Genomic DNA, 22150 nt, shown 5'->3' with positions numbered 1-22150 from the left:
ATTCATAATTCCGCATTCTGAGTAGGGTTGGATGTACAGGTCTCGTAAAGTCGGTACATATTTCGTATGCCAGGTGTAGAAAAACAACAGTAGGATTAGTTATTTTTTGAATCAAAAAAAATGGAAAAATAAGATTCCAATTCACACAAGAAATCATCTTTAGAAGTTTCTAATTTCTTGTTAAAATTTTCTATTTTCTCTTAACCTCCCAGCGGTTGAAAAAATTAGAAACAAGCGCCTGAATCATCTCAGCTATAAATAAATAGACTTCCCCCCCACCACTACCGACCCCCAAATAACAACACTCTACTCATCTTTCTCTCTCTCTCTCTCTCTATTTCTCTCTCTGTACTTCACTTTTTTTTGTTTGAAATGTCTGCTTCAGAGTTCCCCTTTGAGTTTGAATCTAGTTATCTCTCTCATCGAATTCGGTTGGAGAAGTATCAAACAGAGAGCACTACTAGTAGTAGTAGTTCATCAAGTAATTTCTTGTTTGATATTAGAATGCGTAAGAAAGCTCAATGGATAATAAGATCACCAGAAATCCAAGATGGAATGTTTGTTTATTATGATTTTTACGAACCAAACACAATTATGCTTAGATTTTGTCTCAACCCAGATATGTTTAAGTATTGTGCAACACTTAGTCGTACTGTATATAATTATCTCTCTTCATTCCAAATCAACAATCTGAACATCCAATGGAAAATAGTCGATATGGTTACAAGTTTTGCAACCCAAGTCGCCAATGAAGAAACCAATAACGATCAAATTAAGAATAATAAGTATCTAATTCGTATGGATTTCATAATATCCGATGTTTATGTTCGTGAAGCAATGTCTGAGATCGAAAGGGCTTTGGTGGAATCAAGTAATCAGATAAAGATGGTTCCAGCTTCCCAATCCTCAATCGACAAATTAGAGAAAATCAAGTTTGATTATGATTCTCAGTTGACAAAGAATACTAGTTGCAGCATCTGTTTGGAGGAGTTCGACAAAGGTTTAGTACTAACAAAGTTGCCCTGTTCGCATATGTTCCATATTAATTGTATAACTCAATGGCTCCAAACGAGTCATTACTGTCCTATGTGCCGGTTTGAGATGCCCATTTACACTTACTAATAGTAGAATTCTTTTACTTTCTTGGTTGTTTCAACTTATTAATAGAATTCTTTCTCATTCTGATAAAAAACAGGGGCTCACCATCTTTTTTGTTGTTGCAAAAGTAACTAGACATTCATCCACATTATACCCCCAAACCTTAGAATTTGGAGTGTAAACTCAAGTAATTTACTTTACACACCCATGTATAAACAATTGCAAAATCATAAGAATGGGTTCTAGCTTCTAAGTATCACAAAATAGAAGCGATTTTGCTTTTAAAGGGTGGATGGGTAGAGATTAAATAGCCTCTAGTCAATGTCGAAGTTGCAGGTGCTCTCAATGTGGACACACCAGAAGCATATTTCTTTTGTTTCTTTACTCACACTCATGAAAATGATACTCAATTTCCTTCACTCTTCAAATGCAACAAATTTCGATAATCATTTTCTAAGGATCCTAGTATATTGTAGTTACTAGTGGTATACTGGTATTCATTACGAAGTGTCTCATATCTTTTATGTTTTGTTGTTTTGTTACAGTGGTAAAAATTAAAAGCTCTAATTTACTCCTTGTGTATGTATGATAATCTCATTTTTAAGTTAAGAGTCATTGAGAAGTTTTTCATTACACCAAGACTTCACATGAGGCGTGGGTCTGGTATGCCTCAACGCCTACCATTATAAAGCAAGCATACAAATAACCTTGTCCGCATTTTCGATTCAGACATACTCATACACTAGCGAAGATTACGGGTCCAAATAATATCTGATCTCACCCATCCAAAGCTCTGGCTTATCCATGAATTTCAAGGTATTTGAAACACTTTCAACCTTGAGAATAATAGTTTCAAACCTCTTAGGCACCAATAAGAAGTATCTTGGATTCTAATGGATTGACTTCTTGAGTCGGAAACACACTTGATTTTGTTCATAATTAGTACATCATTGAATAAGTTTTCAACCTTGTGATGTATGCGATAGAACTGGTCGATAGAAATATCATCGGCAAAAGGAGCGTTCAGAGTAGATATATAGGCACAAGTTATAATGGGAGATTCCCGTTGTTGACTTGAACTGTTCGAGGGTGAAGCAACATCCCTACTGGGGGTCATGTCTCCATTAATAATGTCTAAATTGGTTGTGAGGCCACGAGGAATACACTGTATCCATTGCGGACCGTTGAAGTGGTGGCGGGTTGCTATGACCATAAGTAGGTGCAGATTGACTAAACAATATCTTCTAATTCAACAGAAGAAAGAACAAGATCACAAGAAAAAAGATCTTTCGATTACCATGTGTTCGATAGAATATTGGCTAAAGGATAGATATTCTTCACAAAAACTACAACAGCAATAAGGATGATGAAATTAATAGAGAAGGCAATAAATCCATAAGTGTCAAACAAGATGTTTATTTGGTCGCCTGAGCGATTATATTACTAATCGAACTGGCCTGTTCTTTTGCAGTCTCCACCAGTGAATCCTGCAAAATATCAAAAAAGTGGATTCTGCTTAATATAAACTGCAATCAGAATTGACACTATACTCTGTATTAAACCATATATACCTGAGCTGCGATAAGTCGTGCTACTGTTTTTTTGCTAGTCTCCTGAAGTTCACCGGCAATCAAAAGCTCATCCAATATATAGTACGCCTGACATGTTTTATATTTTTTATGTGGTTAAACAGGAAAGTTGATAGGTACCAGGGAACATGAATATTAGATAGCAAACAAAGTTAAGGGCATACCTTGTGGAAATTGAAGATCAGATCCAACTCACAGACCTAGCAAGGGAGAAGAACAAGAGAGCACTATTAACATCTGCTGGTGTAGAACACAATTTTGGAAATACTGTCAACAGTGGAAGACTAGTTATTACAGTAAAGCTAGCTTACACTGCCGAAATAGCGGTCTAGTATCTCGACAAAATGGTGAATTATTTCGAGGGTTTCGAGTTCGTTGTCATCTTGATCGATGCACATGCAGAAATAGAGGCTGGCGTATCTACATATGATGAAAACAAAATGATTGATCATTCAGAAGTAAAACAAGGATTCTTTACAAAGGGTCAATAAACTTTGGGAATAGAAAACAGTCTTGTTAGAAGGAAAGAACTCGGAATAAGATTAGTCATACTTGCCTCTTGTATACAACTTTGTACCCTCTCCACTCCACAAAGTTGCAGAGTTTAGGACCTCGTGTAAGAATCACTCCACTGAGCTCTCTCAGCACCTGCAAACAATGAGAAATGTTTGGTTATTCCATGTCTGATCAGCTTAAGATGAACAGATATAGTTTATGAGATCCTCAGAGTGGGGGGTAAGGAACAGAAACTCAACATCTTTGAGCTTCGGCATACATGTGACTAACGCAAGATATTAATTAGAAAAACATATCCCGTGAAGTTTCCACAATAGCTCAACTTAGTTTTATCCTATGCAAATGATTAAGTATAAATACAGCAAATGCTAGTCAGACCCATATTTATATGATCATCACACATCAGTAATATTTGGGAAATGAACAACACAATACACACCCGAATCCTGACTACTGATGAAGACCTAGACTGCCGAAGTAAGTGATGCTACTGGTGTCAGGGACTACCCAGCTAACCAACTAATCACCTATGGTCTATATACATGAATTGAGTGTTTGGACCACATAGAACCCCATCTAGCTCGTAATTTTAATTGAGAAATTACACTCATAAGGTTTATGAAACAAGAATCTAAAACCCCTAATACAACCACAAAATACCAAACAACTCCTATTTACCAATCACCAACCAAAATACAAACAGAGATCTGACATCTATAGTTTCAATCAAATCCCCAAAGGTCAGAGTGACTGAGTGAGAAGATTCAAGTTACAAATACGAATTTTTTTGGCATTTCAATGCCCATAATTGTGGCACAAGAGAGAGATTTACACTTGAACCGAAAAACAAAAAATTATCTATGGGTTGCAAGTGCGAGCAAGTAACCCCCTATTTTAACAGCAGATGCTTTAACTTCATATAAATACGTTTCCTTCAATGTATGAGATTTTGAGAGTACAGACTATGCAATCATACCTTGGTTCTTTCCTTCTGTGCATATGGAGAATACCATTTCGTCAACCTTACTTTTCCTTGTCGACTAATAAGAAGCACAAAGTGAATCTGCAATAAGTTTAGAAGAATGAGTAGTTAAGAGTGGACAATGCAAACGAATTAACTTGTCTCTAACAAGAAGTACAGGTCTACGGCTACATATTAGGTCTTATAAACATGAATGTGAAAAAACCCAAGATTAGGTTAACATATAGGAAATGGATCTAAGTTTAATACTATTTCTTAAGGAACTCCATTGAATAACTCTAGCCCTTGTCTTTTTTTTTCCCCTCGATCTAGTCTATGAGGGGAAGTTAGCTAAGATTATATTTCACGATGAACAGAATGACAATTCGAAGATCATCTTCTCAGATAGAAATTTATGATCAAACTAATAGTACTTAGAACCGAATTTCAGATTAATAATTTCTGATGGCTTCCTAGATCCATACAAATCAGGTGTTAAACAGTCAAATTGGTAGCAAAAATTATACAGTTACTGCTTCAATTCAAATTAGAATTCATGTTCTTTCCAAATTACAGGAGATCGAGCAATGGCGATCAGAAATCTGAGTAAAATAACGAATCTAAAAATTAGGGCTGATTGTTCGAACAGAAGAAGAACAAACTGAGAGGACAATCGGATCAAACGAAAAAAAGAAATAAAGCGATCTATAATTCGAGGAAAAATGAAATCACATACCATGGCTGCCCGATCAGATATCGATTTGGTTTGAGAAAGGTAGAAAAGTTTTCTTTACTTCTTCAAAGAAATGATGTTTACAAATTCGGAGGTTGGACTACTGTGCCCTCCCTCTCTTGTTTCCGAAAAAGGTGCGCTTGTAAGCGCCCTTGTTTTTACTATTTGAGTCTCTCTTCGTGCCAACTGATTGGGGCAGTCTCAATGTTGAGTCTAAACAACACGGATTAGGCCCAGCCGGAGTGGCCCACGGAGAGTGCCAAACGGGGTGAGCTAAAAGCAAACGCAGCGTCTCTAGGGGCACCCATGCCCTTCTATAGATGGTTCAGATGGTGCTTCAGGATCATCCTCGACAAGCGATTGGTTTGGTGCATTAGGTCTTCTGGTGCAGTGGCTTCAATTGGAGAAATTCACAATTTGTTCAACGATTCTATTAATACTTTATTTCATTACCGATCATCTAATAATAATTCTGGAATTTCAGTTCCTCTTTTCATTGTTTCTTCAGGAATTAAATTTACTTCAATATTAGATCCAAGGGTGTTCTCTTCTACATGATTTTCCATTTCTTCATAATCAAGAGTCAGAACTTCTTGTTTGCTTTTCTCACCTTGAAATTCAGACTCGGGTGAAAAATACATGGAGTTTTCATTAAAGATAACATCCAATATAACAAACAAATGTTCGTTTAGTTGGAGGATGATAATATTTGTAACCTTTCTGATTTGCAGCATACTTTACAAATACACATCTTAATGCCCTTAGAGTTAATTTTGTACGTTGGTCCTCATGAAGATGAACAAATGTTACACAAATAAATATACGTGGAGGTAAATTGAAAACTTTCGAGAGATTATTGTTGGGTTGTGATGTCAACTAATGTTCTAAGCGGAATCTCAGATATCGCATGTCTAGCACTAGTATGGTCCCAAGATCATCATGCATAAGCTAATAATCAACTAAGAGTTTAGGATTACCTTAATCGCCAGTTTTTCTCTCGAACCTTTCCCACGTGTTGTTCCTCTACTCAAGACACCCAAATGATCAACTTGATCTCCCACCTTGTAGCTAGCTAGAACTCCAATGGTGGTTTGACATGAAGAACACCTTCTTCTTTATTGACTAGTTAGATAGCTTGGGATTAACTCACTTTCCCTCTCTACTTGATGTTGTAGAGTAAGAAAGCATCTTGAGAAGTTTCATGCCTTATTCAAATCCCTAAGAGACATTATATAGAGTCCTAGTTAGAGTCCCACCCTAATTAGGTTTCCTAAAAAGTCCATCTTGAACGAGATTAAGGAAATACCCGCAAATAGAAACTAGTTTCTATTTTCTAATTCCCTTGCATTGTCTGGCCATATGAGGGCCCCTTTGGCCAGATCTGACCGGCCCTATAAGGGCACCCGATCTGCCAAGGTTGTCCCTTTTTTGGGCCCTAAAACACCTCTTTTGTGCTCCAACCCAAAATCCCTTCTTTCGGGGCATTTGTGCTATATTTGCCTAAACTTGTTTTAGGCCTATGAGACATGTTTATGGGGCTCTCCCATTATTATATGTCTCATCCCACTAGTCATATCATCCGATTAAATGGACATTCTTATTTGTAAACCGATGTAGGATCCGGTCGAAGTTAGCCGCGAATTAATTCGTAATTCGACGATCGTAGTTCGTTTCCAGCTAAACACTACGACCCCTAAATCGTCCGAACTTGATGATCTTCTTCATCGATTGTCCTATCTGAAAAATTACTCACATTGTATCTTTGATTGAAGGACATCTCCTTCAGACTCCCACTTGTACTTAGAACAAGTGCAATGCTCGATTCCCGTGTCAATTTGTATCCCATCTGATACGTCACATCTTTTAGAGTTTCTTGATTCTGAGTACAATTGTCAAATACAAATGATTAACTTTTAATCTATTTGAGCGCGACCACACATTTTCAGTTGCTACTCATCAAGCGGCCTTGAGACACGTTTTTCTAATGTGATTAGGATGACACAGTCCATTCTTGTGCTCCAACTCAGCTTCATGTCTATTATGTCTTTCCCAGTATCCTCTTTTATAACCTCCTTTCACGGCGCGGCGTTTGGCGGAATCAAAGTCGGACATTCTTTACATAAGATGAGTGAAACACTCATGTTTTGAGGAATCTCTCCAATCTTGTCAATGAGAAGCGTTTTGACGTTCATCACGATTGATGTACTTCTTATTTGAGGGTTATCGGTGTATATAATAAGGGTGGCCCTGGGACAAAGCGAACAAAGCGTCGCTTCGAGCCACCGATTTTTAGGGGCCACCAAAACATTAATTTCTTTAAGAAATATAAAAGAAGTCCAACGCTCTAAGAAAATTCTAAGGGCCCCATTTAAGACTTTGTTAAGTGAAAAGGGCCACCAAATTTGATGATCTTTAAATGAATGGTGGGCCCAACAGTTTGTTTGACTTATGAAACAAACATGCTTTTTAAATATCCAAATCATGAAATTCCAATATCATTTCTTTTCTTCAAGCCAAAGTGTCAAAACAAACTGTTTATTCAATTTCTAGAAACAAAGTCTATTGTTCTTTGTTGTAAGTTGTTCAATTCTAAAAGTACAAAAAAATATTTTATTTTCTGTTTGAATTAAAAAAAAAAAAGTTAAACTCCCAAGATGATGGTGATTTGCGAGATTCATGTGGTCGCCTTGAAACCTTTTTCAAGCATAATGAGTCATATGACATAGACAGACTAGACTTATTTTCTGAACTGAAAGTGTTGAAGCGTCTTTTACCAAATGAGATCAAAAGACCAATTGAAGTGCTAGATTTTTTGAAAGATATGAAAGGTTGTTACCCGAACACATGGATTTCTTATAGAATTATGTTAACGATACCAGTTACTGTTGCCTCTGCAGAAAGAAGTTTTTCTAAGTTGAAGTTGATTAAGTCTCATATTCGATCTACTATGTCGCAAGAAAGGTTAAACGGGTTAGCTATATTATCTATTGAGAAGGATATGGCTGGTGATAGGTCATGAAAATGCCCCATCTGAGTCGTTTAATTTAGCCAAGTTAGTCGGTTTCGAGTCTTTATTATAATAAAATGGTTGGTTTTCTTGATTATGTGTCTTTTGCGGAGTTAAATGTGAAAAACGGTTAAAAACGAGGAAAAGATGCATGAAGGGTATTTTGGTCATTTGGAGTCAAGGACAATCTGGTAATTTGGCCAATTTCAGTGCGTGGTTGAAAAGTAGAGGTCGAGACGAGTCCGTAGGAGAAAACGGAAGTCAAATCGGAGTCCGGACGAAGGAATAAATCAAAGTCAAAGTTGAGTCAAAGGATGTTGACTAAGTGGGACAATTTCGGTAGACGTTCTGGCATGCGGTATTGCGCTGGACACGTGGCAAAGCCTGGTGGCCATTGCATCCAACTTCTGTATACCCGAGGAACAGCGAAGTGGAGCCATCGAGCATGATCCAATGTGGCGCGCTGCAACTGTTTTCGGTAGTCCCTTGCTCACCTTTTAATCTCAGCCGCAACCTTCCGCGTAATCAAGATCTAACGGCTTCCGAGATTCAGCTCCATTTCTTATGATCCCATGCAACCGAAGTCACTTAGCTCCCATGATCCCGAACCCACGTTTTAATCTTGGTCGTCCGCTACCGCGTTTTCGAGATCTAACGGCTGCTGAGCGTTTGACCCATTTCCTCATACTTCTTTGTAACCCGAGGCATCTTATTAAGATGCTCCCGGACACGTGGCCTTATACCAACCCTCCAGATCCGTGCCTTGAAGATCCGACGGCTTCTGATCTTGTCATTGCTTCTTAAGTTGCTTCCGGCCACACCTTATCATCTGAAATCCTTCCCACCAAACCCTAGCCGCCCAGACTTGTCTTTTCTTCATATTTAACCCATTAATTCCCAAAATGACCATATCTTTTAGTTCTTTTTACCATTTAACCCAACCAAAAACCCTAACCCACCTATAAATAAATCCCTTTCTCCTCCATTAAAACTAGACTTGCAAACCCTCTCAATCTCCCTCTCCTCTTTCAATCCCCTCTTACCTATTTCTTTCTCTCTTCTCTACTACTAAATCCACTTTATCCATTATTTTTCCATCTTTCTCTACTACTACTTCTTCTCTACCACTATTCTTTCTTCCATTAATAGTCTTCTTCTTCTTCCTTCCATATTCTTCTATCATCTTTACCCTCTTCATCTCTTCTTTCCAACTTCTTTCTAGATCTAATTTCTTCCTTCTCTTTCTTTTTCTTATTTGGGTGGCAATAAAATAGCTATTACTTGGAGTAAGATTCTTGAGTACAAATGGAGCAAATCTTAGACAAATTGGAGATACATGGGGATATGGAATTTGATTGGTGATTTCTTTCCATTAATTTCTTAGTATTTTCATTTATTTTACAATGTCAATGAATGTTATTCTAGATTCCATGTATAGTTAACTTAGCAATCTAAGGTTGTGAATGAAACCCATTTTGGATCTTTATAATACTTGTTCTTGATTAATTAAATCCTTTGATGTGCTTTACTGTCTATTGATTGTTTATCTATATGGATTGGATTTTCTTTCCATTACTCATGCCTCATAATTAGATATTTCATACTTTCGTTAAGTTGTTAGATGGAGTATGCTTTTTAGATGATGAATAATAGTTTAGCAATCCGAATCTCTATAAGGTAGACAATTAGAATTAGTAATTATAAAATTGTTTTTTTCTAGAACATCATCCGGAATTCAAATAGTTCATTATATTGGATCCCGAGTAAATACAAAAGAGATTTAAGTAATTAAGTGTTTGTTTTATAAAGTGAAAAGATGCGGTGGATTTTATAACCTTAGATATCTTCTAACCTCTCTCTTAGTTAGTTTATTTAGTTTTATTCGTTTTCTTATTTCTTACATATCAATCATCAAATCTATGAAGTGGGGTGTGTGTGTGTTTTTCTAAGTTAGCTATTGACATTTTGATTATTGGGCTAAACTACGCCGTCAATATCCGAAGTTACCTACCTATTCTTTGGGACGATTTCCCGATTTACAAATTATACTATAACTTGACCCCGTATACTTGCGGGAATAGACCTATTTTGGGCCTATCAGCTGGCAGTCTTGATTATTTGACGATTATTAGTGCATCGAAAAATTTAAGAAGAACAAAATTTCAGTGATTGTAATTATAAAAAAAAACTATTTTGTTATATAAATATGATGAAAATATTTTGCGGTTGATGAGCCTAAAAAGTTACCTAATTAGGTCTACACCCGCAAGTGCACGGGTGTCAAGTTGTAGTTTCCGGTAAGACCGGTTCGTTCCTCAGAGACTAAGTCAATCTATTCTAAATCCTATGACTAATAAGATTTTCTTTGAAATTGGTTTTTCTTTTTAAAGTTGATTTTATTGCAATTTAATTAACAAAGACAAATAAAAATTGTAAATTAATTGATGGGAAAGGTAGCCTAGGGTTTCGAATCCATTCTAATCATGCATAGACCTCGAATTAAATTTTATATCTTTTTTGAATCAAAATACTAAGTTCTTATCAACTCTAACTATTATCTATCAACTAGCAAGTATCCACCATTAAAGAACCTAACCTAAACATGGTGGATCAAGCTTCAAGAAGCATAGGTAATGAAAGACAAGTCATGATTCAATGATCGACTAACAACTAAGAAGTATAAATCATTAAAGGTGTCACTCTAAATATGATAAATCAACTCAAGAATATTAATCGATGAATAAATCATGAACAAAGTTTGAAAGAAATCAATACATGAAGCATTTAATTTATCAAAATAATTGTCTAATAAACATAGTTAGAACTTCATCAAAACCCTAGACTAAAGGAAAATTAGCTACTCATGAGATAAGAGATAAACATTTAAAAATATATAAGTAGGAGAGTAAAGAAACTTAATTTTCCTTCTGATTTGCAACCAAACAGGCCCTAGAAGATGTATTTTCCTGCTGTTTTCCCAGAATTCTGCCAAACAGACCCTTAGGGAAAATAGTTTTCTCGTCTTCTCGGAAAATACTTCCTTGTGGGAAAACTATTTTCCTCAACTGGATTTTCTCTCTCTCTACTGTTTTCTCCTTCTTTCTCACTCTAACCTTTCTCTTTCTCTCTGTAATACAATAATATCTCTCTTTCTCTCTCCAACCGAACAGTAAAAGAAAGGAGAAGAAGAAGATCAAAATAATGAAATTCTAGAATTGATTCAATCTCTCTCTCTCTCTCTCTCTCTACAAATCAGTAGCCTTCTCTCTCTAGCTCTCTTTCAATCTGACCTTCTCTCTCTCACAAAGAGAATGATTAGAAGAAGAAAGAGAAACAAAAACAGAAAAGAATCAACTCTCTCTAGCTCTCGGTTGTACAGTATTTTAATGGCCGAGATGTTTCCTTCTCTCTCTCTTAACTTGTTTTCTCTGTTAATCTGTTTCTAACTGTGACAAAAATGGATTATTTTAGTCCCAGCCGAGAGATCCCATATCCATCCTCCTCTCTGTTTCTTATAGCCGAGGTGGTTTATCGAGAAAACCTAAACCAGCCGAATAGAGAAACAAAATAATCTCCATCCGACCAGCTTCCTATCTTTCCTTCTCGGTCTAATCTTTCTTTCCTTTCTCTCTTTTCTTTCCTTTCTTCTCTTTTCTTTCCTTTCTCTCTTCGTTTAGACAGCTCTCGGGTATAATAAAAGGAGGAAGAAGATGATGACGTCAGCTGACGTCATCAAGTCGGTTCGGGCTGTCCGGGTCAGGCGTATCTCTTGGTGTACCTCTAGACGTGACAGAAAGTAGCCCGCGCATTCCATGATCCATTCGATTTCTTGCCGGATGCATGCCACATGTCCCTCTTGACTTTTAGTATACCCAAGTTGACCCGAACTTTGACTTGCTCTAATTTATTCATCCGGACTCCGATTTGACTTCCGCTTTCGCCGATGGATTCGTATTGGACTCTACTTTCACATGAGAACTAATATTGACCAGAATACCCTTGTCATCAAAATGACCAAAATGCCCCTCAAATATGTCTTGATCACATGTTTCCGCATCGAACTCCGTAAACGAGACCTGAGAAAGAAAATCAACCAACTCATCAGAGTAACCGCTCGAATTGGACTAACTAACCCGAGTTAAAAGATTCAGATGAGACATTTTCATGTCCCATCAAACATCCCCAAACTTAGATTTTGCTAGTCCTCGAGCAAAAATAAAACTAAACCCAGTTCACCACTTTCGTAGGGACTCACGATTACACTTAGCACGTGCAACAAGCCGTTAAACCTCTAGGTTACCCTAGAGGACGAGTTTTGTCTCGTGAGGGTTTGCAGTGAATTTACCCACAAAATTCAAAAATTTCAAAAATCCAGAAGGGTCTAAATATGGTATGGACTAAAAATGTTTATCCGGTAAGTTTTCGAAAGTTAATAGAAATGAAATCAAAGTTGACCAAACCATTCAAATGCTAAAAATCCCTTCACTAGTAATCAAGACCTAAAATGCACATGACCAGCCAATATGAGTATCACTTCGGTTCCAAACAGACAAGACCTCGATTACCTTCTCAATACATTTCGCCTCGACTACTGCCTCACGGTCATACACTCAAAAATTTAAGTCACTCAGAAATGGTTCGCTCAATGTGCGAGTATGAGTATGAAGGAAAACTCAACACATTACAAAAGACTGACTGAATTTTTGGTAAACGACTGATCTCATAGAACGGAAACAACTACTAATACGGAATGGGGAAGCTAACCAACTCTTCTCACCTGATCAACTATCTAACAATGCTTCCTAGAGGTTAATAGACTATAATGATGATGTTACTAGAACTCCTGAGAACTCGACGTCTTCAAATCTTCAAAAACTACTTCAAGGGATAAACACTTAAACAAAACTACATAAACATTTTTTTCTTTTTTTCTTTTCTTTTCTCTTCTTTTTTTTTTTTTTTTTTTTTTTTTTTTTCATACGACTCATAATACAAATACTACTTTCTTCACATTATTCTTTCCTTGGTAATATTCTCTTCATTTTGCTTCATGCCTTATTCTCAGGGTTCTAAATGGTGAGGTTCCTATCTTCCTCTAGTTGACACTGTTTTCAAGTTTCCAGACTACAAGAGAAAGGTTTACTTCCTGATGACATCCCTAGTGGTTGTAAAATTTGAACTCAAGAGATCAACTGAGCTCTAATGAATGTTGCGAGGTTGAGTAGCTCTTCACTCTACTCGGAGTTAACGCAGAAGAGGTCACTCAAAGCAAAAAAGAAAGGTTCAGAATCTCACATAGGTTAAGTCTCCACTAATGATCGATTAAGTTCTCTTAGAAAAGTCTACTCTTCACCTATCTAACACTCACATGGCTAGTGCACAGACAACTTCAAGACTCGAAATTCGTGGAAAAACCTTTAGTAAACGGATAATCTGACAAACTAGACTCTATAACTATTAACAAGCAAAAACAACTAAACTCACATTTTCAATCCAAAAAATTTAAAATTTTGAAAAATTTTGAACCCTTTTGAATTTTTGAAATAAGGACTTAGCAAAAAATTCATTCCCCTATCCCCAAACTTAAACCGAACATTGTCCTCAATGTTTTGAAGATTATGCAAAAATAAAGGGTGAAGGGAAAGATATTACCAGATTTAGATGTCCCATGCATGGGTTGCCTCCCAGAAAGCGCTAAGTTTAACGTCTTCAGCCAGACGATTCAGTTGTTTCAACAAACCTTAAGAAACAACTCCATAAACCAATAGGCGAAACATCTGAGGATCTACCCACAACACGAAGTGTTTAGTGAATGATAGTCTCACACTTGTGTAAATATGCAACAGTGCCTGTGAAACTACCGTGATCAGAGAGGAATCCCCAAACTTAGACGACAAAAAGGTCGTTAAGTTTGGAAATGGACTAGCAGAACTATAGTCCTGATAGAAAGGATCTCTGTAGGAAGGAGAAACCAAGTGAGAGATTGCACAAACTTCCCAACATGCTCTCGATGGAGACAATGCAAGAGGATCTTGAGGACTATCAAAGACGTCTATACTTAGCCTAGCGGTTTCCAAAACAGGTATGTTGGGTACTTCCAAAGGAATAACCCGACCATCCAACTCTAAGTCCTCAAAAGTCGGTTTAGATAAACCTTCTATGCTCTCTCTTATCCCAATGTAAGCAGGGTCCTTAAAGGCATCTAGATCTTTACCTAAGTCAAGTGAGCTAATGGTCTCATTCAACAAGTCAAGTAGCCATGACTCATCATCTTTGGTTGTGGAATGGCTCTCAAGTTTATCCACATGAAAATGGGATGAAGGTGTTGACGTCGGAGATAACACAACCTCGACTTTTTGCTCCTCCAAAAGGGGCACAAAAGTCTCCTCAGAATTAACAATGGGTTCACACGGGGGTTGTGTCTCTACGATTGACGACGTAATTGGTTCAGACACCAACCATGAGCTAGATTCCAACATGTTATCCATCTCGTTAATAATACCCTCCTCATCTAAGCTCAAAAGGGCTAATAGAGTTTCTAAGGGATCTCTCGACTGAGTCGTTGGTAATCCATCTTGAACTAATAACTCTACCAAGTTCAACCCACTAAACTCATCTATGTCATCCGGATGGAGTCCCGCATTAAAAATATTCATCTCCACCGTCATATTTCCAAATGACAATCTTAAAAGACCACTTCTACAGTATATGACAGCATTTGATGTAGCTAAAAATGGTCGACCTAAAATGACAGGGATTTGACTCTGAGTATCATGAATAGGTTCAGTATCTAAGATGATGAAATCTATAGGAAAGATAAACTCACCAACTTTTATCAGAACATCCTCTACTATGCCACGTGGTCGCCTGACAGACCGATCTGCCAACTGAAGAACTACAGAAGTAGGTTTTATTTCTCCTAAACCTAACTGTAAGTACACAGAGTAAGGAAGAAGGTTGACACTAGCACCTAGATCTAACAAAGCTCGCTCGATCTTATGGTCCCCTATAGTGCAAGGTAATGTAGGGCTTCCTGGATCTTTGTACTTAGGTGGAAGGTTTTGTTGGATGATAGAACTCACTTGTTGAGTTAAGAAAACCTTCTTATGCACATTCATCTTACGCTTTCTAGTACATAGGTCTTTAAGGAACTTAGCATAAGCTGGGATCTGTTTAATTGCATCTAGTAATGGAATATTGATGTTGACTTGTTTAAATATTTCCATTATCTCCTCGAACTGAGATTTCTTCTTTGGCTCTACAAGACGCTGAGGATCCGGGGCTTTAGGAATGTAAGGCTCAGGTACTACAGGTGGTTCCTCAGGAGCCTTCTCATGCTCTTCACTAGAGACTCTGGTTGGCAAAGAAGACGGTTCATGATCTATTTCACTATCTTCGGGAACTCCTACCCTATTATCAATCACCCTACCACTTCTAAGGGTGGTTACTGCATTGGCTTGATCCATTGGTTGTTTACCCCTTGGGTTTGGTTCTGGTTGACTAGGAAACCTACCCTGTTCTCTCTGCCTAAGGGCTTCTCTAAGTTGACCTACCTCGGTTCTTAAACTCGTTACAGTCTGGTTAGTCTGTTGTAAAGCCTGGTTGGTCTGTTGTATAGCCTGGTTGGTCTGTTGCATAGACTCTTTATGGGCTTTAGCTAGTTGCTTCATGGTTTCCTCTAAAGACTCACTGTTTTGAGAAGGATATTGGGTACTAGATTGACCCTGATTTTGAGCAAAAGGATTCCTAGGAGCATTAAACCCAGGAGGGTTTATGGAGCTACTAACCTGACCCTGATTTTGACCCTTGGACCAAGCAAAATTGGGGTGATTTCTCCAACCCGGATTATAAGTGTTTGAGTAAGGATCATATTTCTGATGGTTATCTTGCCTAGAGTTTAGATAAAGAGCATTAGCTTGCTCTTTTTCATCAGAAACAAAGAATAGGGTACACTTATTCCCTGTATGAGATGGGTCTCCACAGACGGAGCACGGATAAGAGATGGATTCATTTCCAACACTCATGACCTGAGTGGGATCCTCCTTAACTGCCTTAGGTTGACCAAGCTCTAGGGCTTCTATCCTTCTCATCATGGCGGCGAGTTTAAGTTCGGACTCATCAACTCTATAGATGCCGCCTTTATTTGGAGTAGGATTTGCCCTAGTTGGAGGTCCTCTAGAAGTTTCCCATTGGTGGGATTTCTCAGCTAGATCTTCTAGAAACGCCATGCAGTCATCGACGGATTTATAAGTAAATCCGCCACCACAGAATGACTCTACCATGGATGTAGTGGGATAGTTTAGTCCGTCATAGAGAAATTGGACTAGTCTACTCTTTTCATAACCATGGTGTGGACACTGTAGTTCCAGTTCTTTAAATCTCTCTAGATAATTGTAGAGAGACTCTCCTTCTTGTTGCACAAAATTATTAAGACTTTGCCTTAAAGCGGTGGTTTTGTGCTTGGGAAAGAATTTCAGAAGGAATAAACTGGTTAATTCTTCCCATGTGGTGATGGAATGAGGTTGTAAGGCATACAACCAAGATTTTGCTTTCTCTCTCAAAGAGAAAGGGAACAACCTAAGCTTCACTATTTCATCAGACATATTGGGGAATCTTATAGTCCCACAGATTTCTTCAAAATCCCTAACATGGTGGTAGGGATTCTCGTTCTCAACTCCACGAAAGAGTGGGAGCATTTGGATAATGCTCGGCTTTAACTCAAAGTGAGCCGTGGAGTGGGGTAACTGTATGCATGATGGTTGAGATGTTCTAGTAGGGTTCATGTAATCCCTGAGTGTCATAGGTGGATTTCCATCCCTGGTTTGGTTTAGATTTTCACCCATAGTGTCACTCAAAGAGAGATTGGCTAAAAGATTACTTAGATGGGTTTCTCTACTGATGAAACGACCTCTCTTATCACGATATCTATCGGGCATAAACTAGAGCCCAATGTCCAAGGATATTCTAAAATTTTTTTTTTTTTTTTTCCTTAAATCGAAAACCGGGGAATCACTACGAAGACCCTAGAGGAAAGCAAACACAATCAGTCTGACTCCACCAAGCAACCTAAACAGAATCTAGACGAAAGACAAGTTGGTCAGATTTCCCTTAAAAATCTAGACAGCTCCTACTTCGTTACAAAGCTTGAACTATAATGTTTATGAGGGTTACTCCGTCCAAGTACTACGATCAAACAACTCCTGGAGACGACCAACGATAAACGTTGTGATAGCCGTCCAACCTGGTAACGTTTCCTCTTCTCGAGGCGACCTTATAAAGAGTTGAATGAACTTTCCCTTTAGGAATGCCCAAATAAAAATTAAGTCCCTGAATTGTGTCAAAGATCCTATGAGCTCGTCACCTTAGGGGCTGATGTCTAAATCAAATTTTAGATTTTAAGTGAAGTTTGGGATCGTGAATGTTGTTACCTATTTGGGCAAGAGAACGGTGATGAAATCCGTCTCCTATCTTTCAATTGGGTTATTGCCCTTACTAGAATGCTTACACTAAGCAATTCGATCAAAACAATTAGGCACACAAAACACGCAAATACCCACTGACAGGGGCTTCGTGGGTGATTAGAGAAATTACCTCCCGTTCCAGACGGGCGATGACCCTTGCAGACGACCCGGGCCACTCTCCCCTTGAGTGTTCCAACCCGAGGCTTCGTTTTGGTTTTCGGTTACAATTTAATAAGCCCTCCAATTTAGGGTCAAAACTTTAATACCAAAAATAAAAACTAAAAAGTCTAAAAGTCTCTCTCTCACCAAAAATAAAAAATTACTAAAAATAAAATGTAAATTTCCTTCTTGAGCTCCTCTCCTTGTTGCGCCTTTTCCTTTGCTCCTTAGCGTTCTACACACCAAAAATGGAAAAGCAAGTTAAAGTGTCCAAAAATAAAAACTTACCAAAAATAAAACTTTCCAAATATAGAAATAAGATAAGATAAATTCAAACTTAGTCCCCGGCAGCGGCGCCAAAAACTTGATGAGCCTAAAAAGTTACCTAATTAGGTCTACACCCGCAAGTGCACGGGTGTCAAGTTGTAGTTTCCGGTAAGACCGGTTCGTTCCTCAGAGACTAAGTCAATCTATTCTAAATCCTATGACTAATAAGATTTTCTTTGAAATTGGTTTTTCTTTTTAAAGTTGATTTTATTGCAATTTAATTAACAAAGACAAATAAAAATTGTAAATTAATTGATGGGAAAGGTAGCCTAGGGTTTCGAATCCATTCTAATCATGCATAGACCTCGAATTAAATTTTATATCTTTTCTGAATCAAAATACTAAGTTCTTATCAACTCTAACTATTATCTATCAACTAGCAAGTATCCACCATTAAAGAACCTAACCTAAACATGGTGGATCAAGCTTCAAGAAGCATAGGTAATGAAAGACAAGTCATGATTCAATGATCGACTAACAACTAAGAAGTATAAATCATTAAAGGTGTCACTCTAAATATGATAAATCAACTCAAGAATATTAATCGATGAATAAATCATGAACAAAGTTTGAAAGAAATCAATACATGAAGCATTTAATTTATCAAAATAATTGTCTAATAAACATAGTTAGAACTTCATCAAAACCCTAGACTAAAGGAAAATTAGCTACTCATGAGATAAGAGATAAACATTTAAAAATATATAAGTAGGAGAGTAAAGAAACTTAATTTTCCTTCTGATTTGCAACCAAACAGGCCCTAGAAGATGTATTTTCCTGCTGTTTTCCCAGAATTCTGCCAAACAGACCCTTAGGGAAAATAGTTTTCTCGTCTTCTCGGAAAATACTTCCTTGTGGGAAAACTATTTTCCTCAACTGGATTTTCTCTCTCTCTACTGTTTTCTCCTTCTTTCTCACTCTAACCTTTCTCTTTCTCTCTGTAATACAATAATATCTCTCTTTCTCTCTCCAACCGAACAGTAAAAGAAAGGAGAAGAAGAAGATCAAAATAATGAAATTCTAGAATTGATTCAATCTCTCTCTCTCTCTCTCTCTACAAATCAGTAGCCTTCTCTCTCTAGCTCTCTTTCAATCTGACCTTCTCTCTCTCACAAAGAGAATGATTAGAAGAAGAAAGAGAAACAAAAACAGAAAAGAATCAACTCTCTCTCTCTCTCTAGCTCTCGGTTGTACAGTATTTTAATGGCCGAGATGTTTCCTTCTCTCTCTCTTAACTTGTTTTCTCTGTTAATCTGTTTCTAACTGTGACAAAAATGGATTATTTTAGTCCCAGCCGAGAAATCCCATATCCATCCTCCTCTCTGTTTCTTATAGCCGAGGTGGTTTATCGAGAAAACCTAAACCAGCCGAATAGAGAAACAAAATAATCTCCATCCGACCAGCTTCCTATCTTTCCTTCTCGGTCTAATCTTTCTTTCCTTTCTCTCTTTTCTTTCCTTTCTTCTCTTTTCTTTCCTTTCTCTCTTCGTTTAGACAGCTCTCGGGTATAATAAAAGGAGGAAGAAGATGATGACGTCAGCTGACGTCATCGAGTCGGTTCGGGCTGTCCGGGTCAGGCGTATCTCTTGGTGTACCTCTAGACGTGACAGAAAGTAGCCCGCGCATTCCATGATCCATTCGATTTCTTGCCGGATGCATGCCACGTGTCCCTCTTGACTTTTAGTATACCCAAGTTGACCCGAACTTTGACTTGCTCTAATTTATTCATCCGGACTCCGATTTGACTTCCGCTTTCGCCGATGGATTCGTATTGGACTCTACTTTCACATGAGAACTAATATTGACCAGAATACCCTTGTCATCAAAATGACCAAAATGCCCCTCAAATATGTCTTGATCACATGTTTCCGCATCGAACTCCGTAAACGAGACCTGAGAAAGAAAATCAACCAACTCATCAGAGTAACCGCTCGAACTGGACTAACTAACCCGAGTTAAAAGATTCAGATGAGACATTTTCATGTCCCATCAGCGGTACTTACGATTTTCATGTAATACATTTATACGTTTTACAATTTGATAGAAGGGGCCACATTTTCAGACCTCGCTTCGGGCCACCGAAAATTCAGGGCCGCCCTGTGTATATTCCTAATAGTACACCCACGTAGGCGATTTGAATACTCCTATTCCTGTAGCCCATGAAACAACGCTATCTCCTCGACTCACGTGTTAGTCTTCCTAAGTCGTTGTTGTCCATATAATGACCTGGACTTGGGAGACGATAATTAAATATTCCAAGTTCACTTAATAGGGTTTCAATCATCAGATCATGTATCTGACAAATCTATTTGGAATGTCTTATTATCCGTGGATTGTCGTTTAAATACTAAACCAAATTTAGACGACTGTGAAATAACTAATTTATTTATGATAACGAGAGTTTGTAAATTTGAGCCTCTTCCGTAAAACATCTTTTATATACTCAATTTACTAGTCAAGGTTATTTCCGAAATTACCTTATACCTTAGACTTATGTATGACTCTCATACTTTATCTTAGGTGACAGTTTAGTTGACTATGGGTGTAGTCTGATTAAACCTTGCGAATTATCAACTAATCGAAGGTCGATTCCTTTGATTTTCCATTGATAGTTTGTAATAACCCTTTACTAGATTTAAGGCTTCCATTCTTTCGTTTATAGAATCTGCAACAGTTCCCGGCTAGAAACACTTTCTGCCTACTTTCCTTTCATGTCTGGAAGTTTGCATTGACATGTTCAACTTTCTTCACTCTAACTCATCCTTGCAATTTTACAACTCTTTTAGGATGTTAGTGTGGTTTCAGATCGTTTTATCTGAGTTCGGATGTTTTACATCTCTTAATACTTCAGTAATCTAGATGTCTTGGGCAAATGCTAAATCATGTCCCACATGACCGATCTTATGCTCATAACATAACAATCTTCCTCATGCGTGCTTGCTCATCAGGGCCCCCCGACTCTGAGTCTTGCCGAGCTATGCGCCATGAGTGGGTCGAATATCTCTTTCAGAGTCTTTCGTATTTGGACTTTTAAGAATCCCAAGTTTTCTTATCTTAGTCCTATCATCTTTTGATCTATATCCGTAGATCATTGATTCCCAAAGAATTTCATCCTTAGTGGTCCTTCCTTAACTGATTCCAACATCCCTATGTTGTTATCAATTCTGGTGCGTACACTGCACACCGGACCTGAAAAGCGTTACTCCCACTAACCTTCTTGAAATCCCGAGTTTCAAGATTTTCTTCATTCTCTAGGAATCAAACTACTTTGACTTCCTCTTTTGAATCGAAGATTCCAACTCTTGCTTGCTTCATCCCTTGATGGATCTTCCGAAGCATGTTTGTTTATTAACCACTAAGGTCGGGGACCGTTTCAGTTTTGACTTCCTTGTTTTAGTTATGGACTTAAACATAGACTGATGTAGGATCTCGTTCATAGTTTCTTGGTATGAATCCACGATATTAATCTTCTTCGTCTAGTTTTGAGAAACTCCAGTGTTTCCATCCTTCTCCCTTTTCTTCCTTCCAAACTAATTTCCGTCTAATGGTTTCGCTCCATTGACCAAATTATCAAGTTCATACTTGGTGAGAAAAGACTCCATAATCTATTGACTCTCAGCTAATACTAGAGTTGGTTTTCATTTCTGCACAGGTCTATATTCTTTATCTTTTATCAGTAAGATTTCAATCTTGTAATCTTTTGGATAAACTTTAAAGACCTTCAGGGCTTAACCACAACAATTCAGAATACTCTCAACTCCTTGAGATATTCACGTTTTGAGCAACTTTCAACTACTTGAGAGTTCTCTAACGAATCTCCATTCGACTATCGAGGTAAGAACTTTCCTCGTACTGTTCTATAACAGCCTTTTGTTGCTCTTGGTCGAAGCATTCGACTTTTCCTCCCACTTATCCTTCTAGATCAATTATTCTTTTTGGAACTAATTATTAGGAGGATACCATCACGAGCAACAAACACTTTATTTTCTTGACTGGTTGTGTGAAGCCCAAATTTCTTTTCGAAGAAATTGCGCCTGATTTACTAATTTATGCCTCGTAATCTTTATACATGGCACTCTTAGACTTTAGACGGATTTTAATTATGTGTGGGAAGCTGTGTGTAGACATAGTGTTTAGCGGAGGACAAAGCTTGATTTGTACTCTTTAATTTATATCCATTTGGGCGTTCCAACTCGGATAGGTTAGAAGCGACGATCAACTTTTGTAATTGACTCAAGACTTTCTTTCTTGTCAATTCGATTCTTCACATCTCATTCTCTCTCGGTTATGTTGGAAGCA

The 22150-nt window shown here is 37.7% G+C and overlaps 2 protein-coding genes across 2 annotated transcripts; one reads left to right on the top strand and one right to left on the bottom strand.

The window, feature by feature from the left end:
- Positions 1-372: 372 nt before the first annotated feature.
- On the top strand, positions 373-1122 carry LOC147566098 (uncharacterized). Its single transcript, XM_086653520.1, has one exon. The coding sequence runs from the start codon at positions 373-375 to the stop codon at positions 1120-1122; it is 750 nt and encodes a 249-aa protein (XP_086509646.1).
- A 1244-nt stretch (positions 1123-2366) lies between these two features.
- Positions 2367-5094, bottom strand: LOC147566097 (AP-1 complex subunit sigma-2). Its single transcript, XM_086652573.1, has 7 exons — positions 4901-5094; positions 4180-4266; positions 3244-3335; positions 2999-3107; positions 2852-2887; positions 2670-2756; positions 2367-2585 (listed from the first exon to the last, which is right to left on the bottom strand). The coding sequence occupies exons 1-7, from the start codon at positions 4901-4903 to the stop codon at positions 2514-2516; spliced, it is 486 nt and encodes a 161-aa protein (XP_086508699.1). The 5' UTR covers positions 4904-5094; the 3' UTR covers positions 2367-2513.
- Between the last annotated feature and the right edge of the window lie 17056 nt (positions 5095-22150).

The sequence above is a fragment of the Eschscholzia californica genome, unplaced genomic scaffold (genome assembly GCF_041429995.1).
Source record: "Eschscholzia californica isolate CP2 unplaced genomic scaffold, dmEscCali1.0.p SCAF_1, whole genome shotgun sequence".
NCBI lineage: Eukaryota > Viridiplantae > Streptophyta > Magnoliopsida > Ranunculales > Papaveraceae > Eschscholzia > Eschscholzia californica.
The sequence above is the reverse complement of the archived record's forward strand: the minus strand, read 5'-3'. Positions and strand labels throughout refer to the sequence as shown.

Coding starts and splice junctions, on each gene's coding strand:
- LOC147566097 (XM_086652573.1), bottom strand. Junction 3,108..3,243: donor TACAAAGTTGTATACAAGAG/GCAAGTATGACT, acceptor CATCATATGTAG/ATACGCCAGCCTCTATTTCT. Junction 2,757..2,851: donor TGATCTTCAATTTCCACAAG/GTATGCCCTTAA, acceptor AAAACATGTCAG/GCGTACTATATATTGGATGA.
- LOC147566098 (XM_086653520.1), top strand. CDS start 373: ATGTCTGCTTCAGAGTTCCCCTTTGAGTTTGAATCTAGTTATCTCTCT.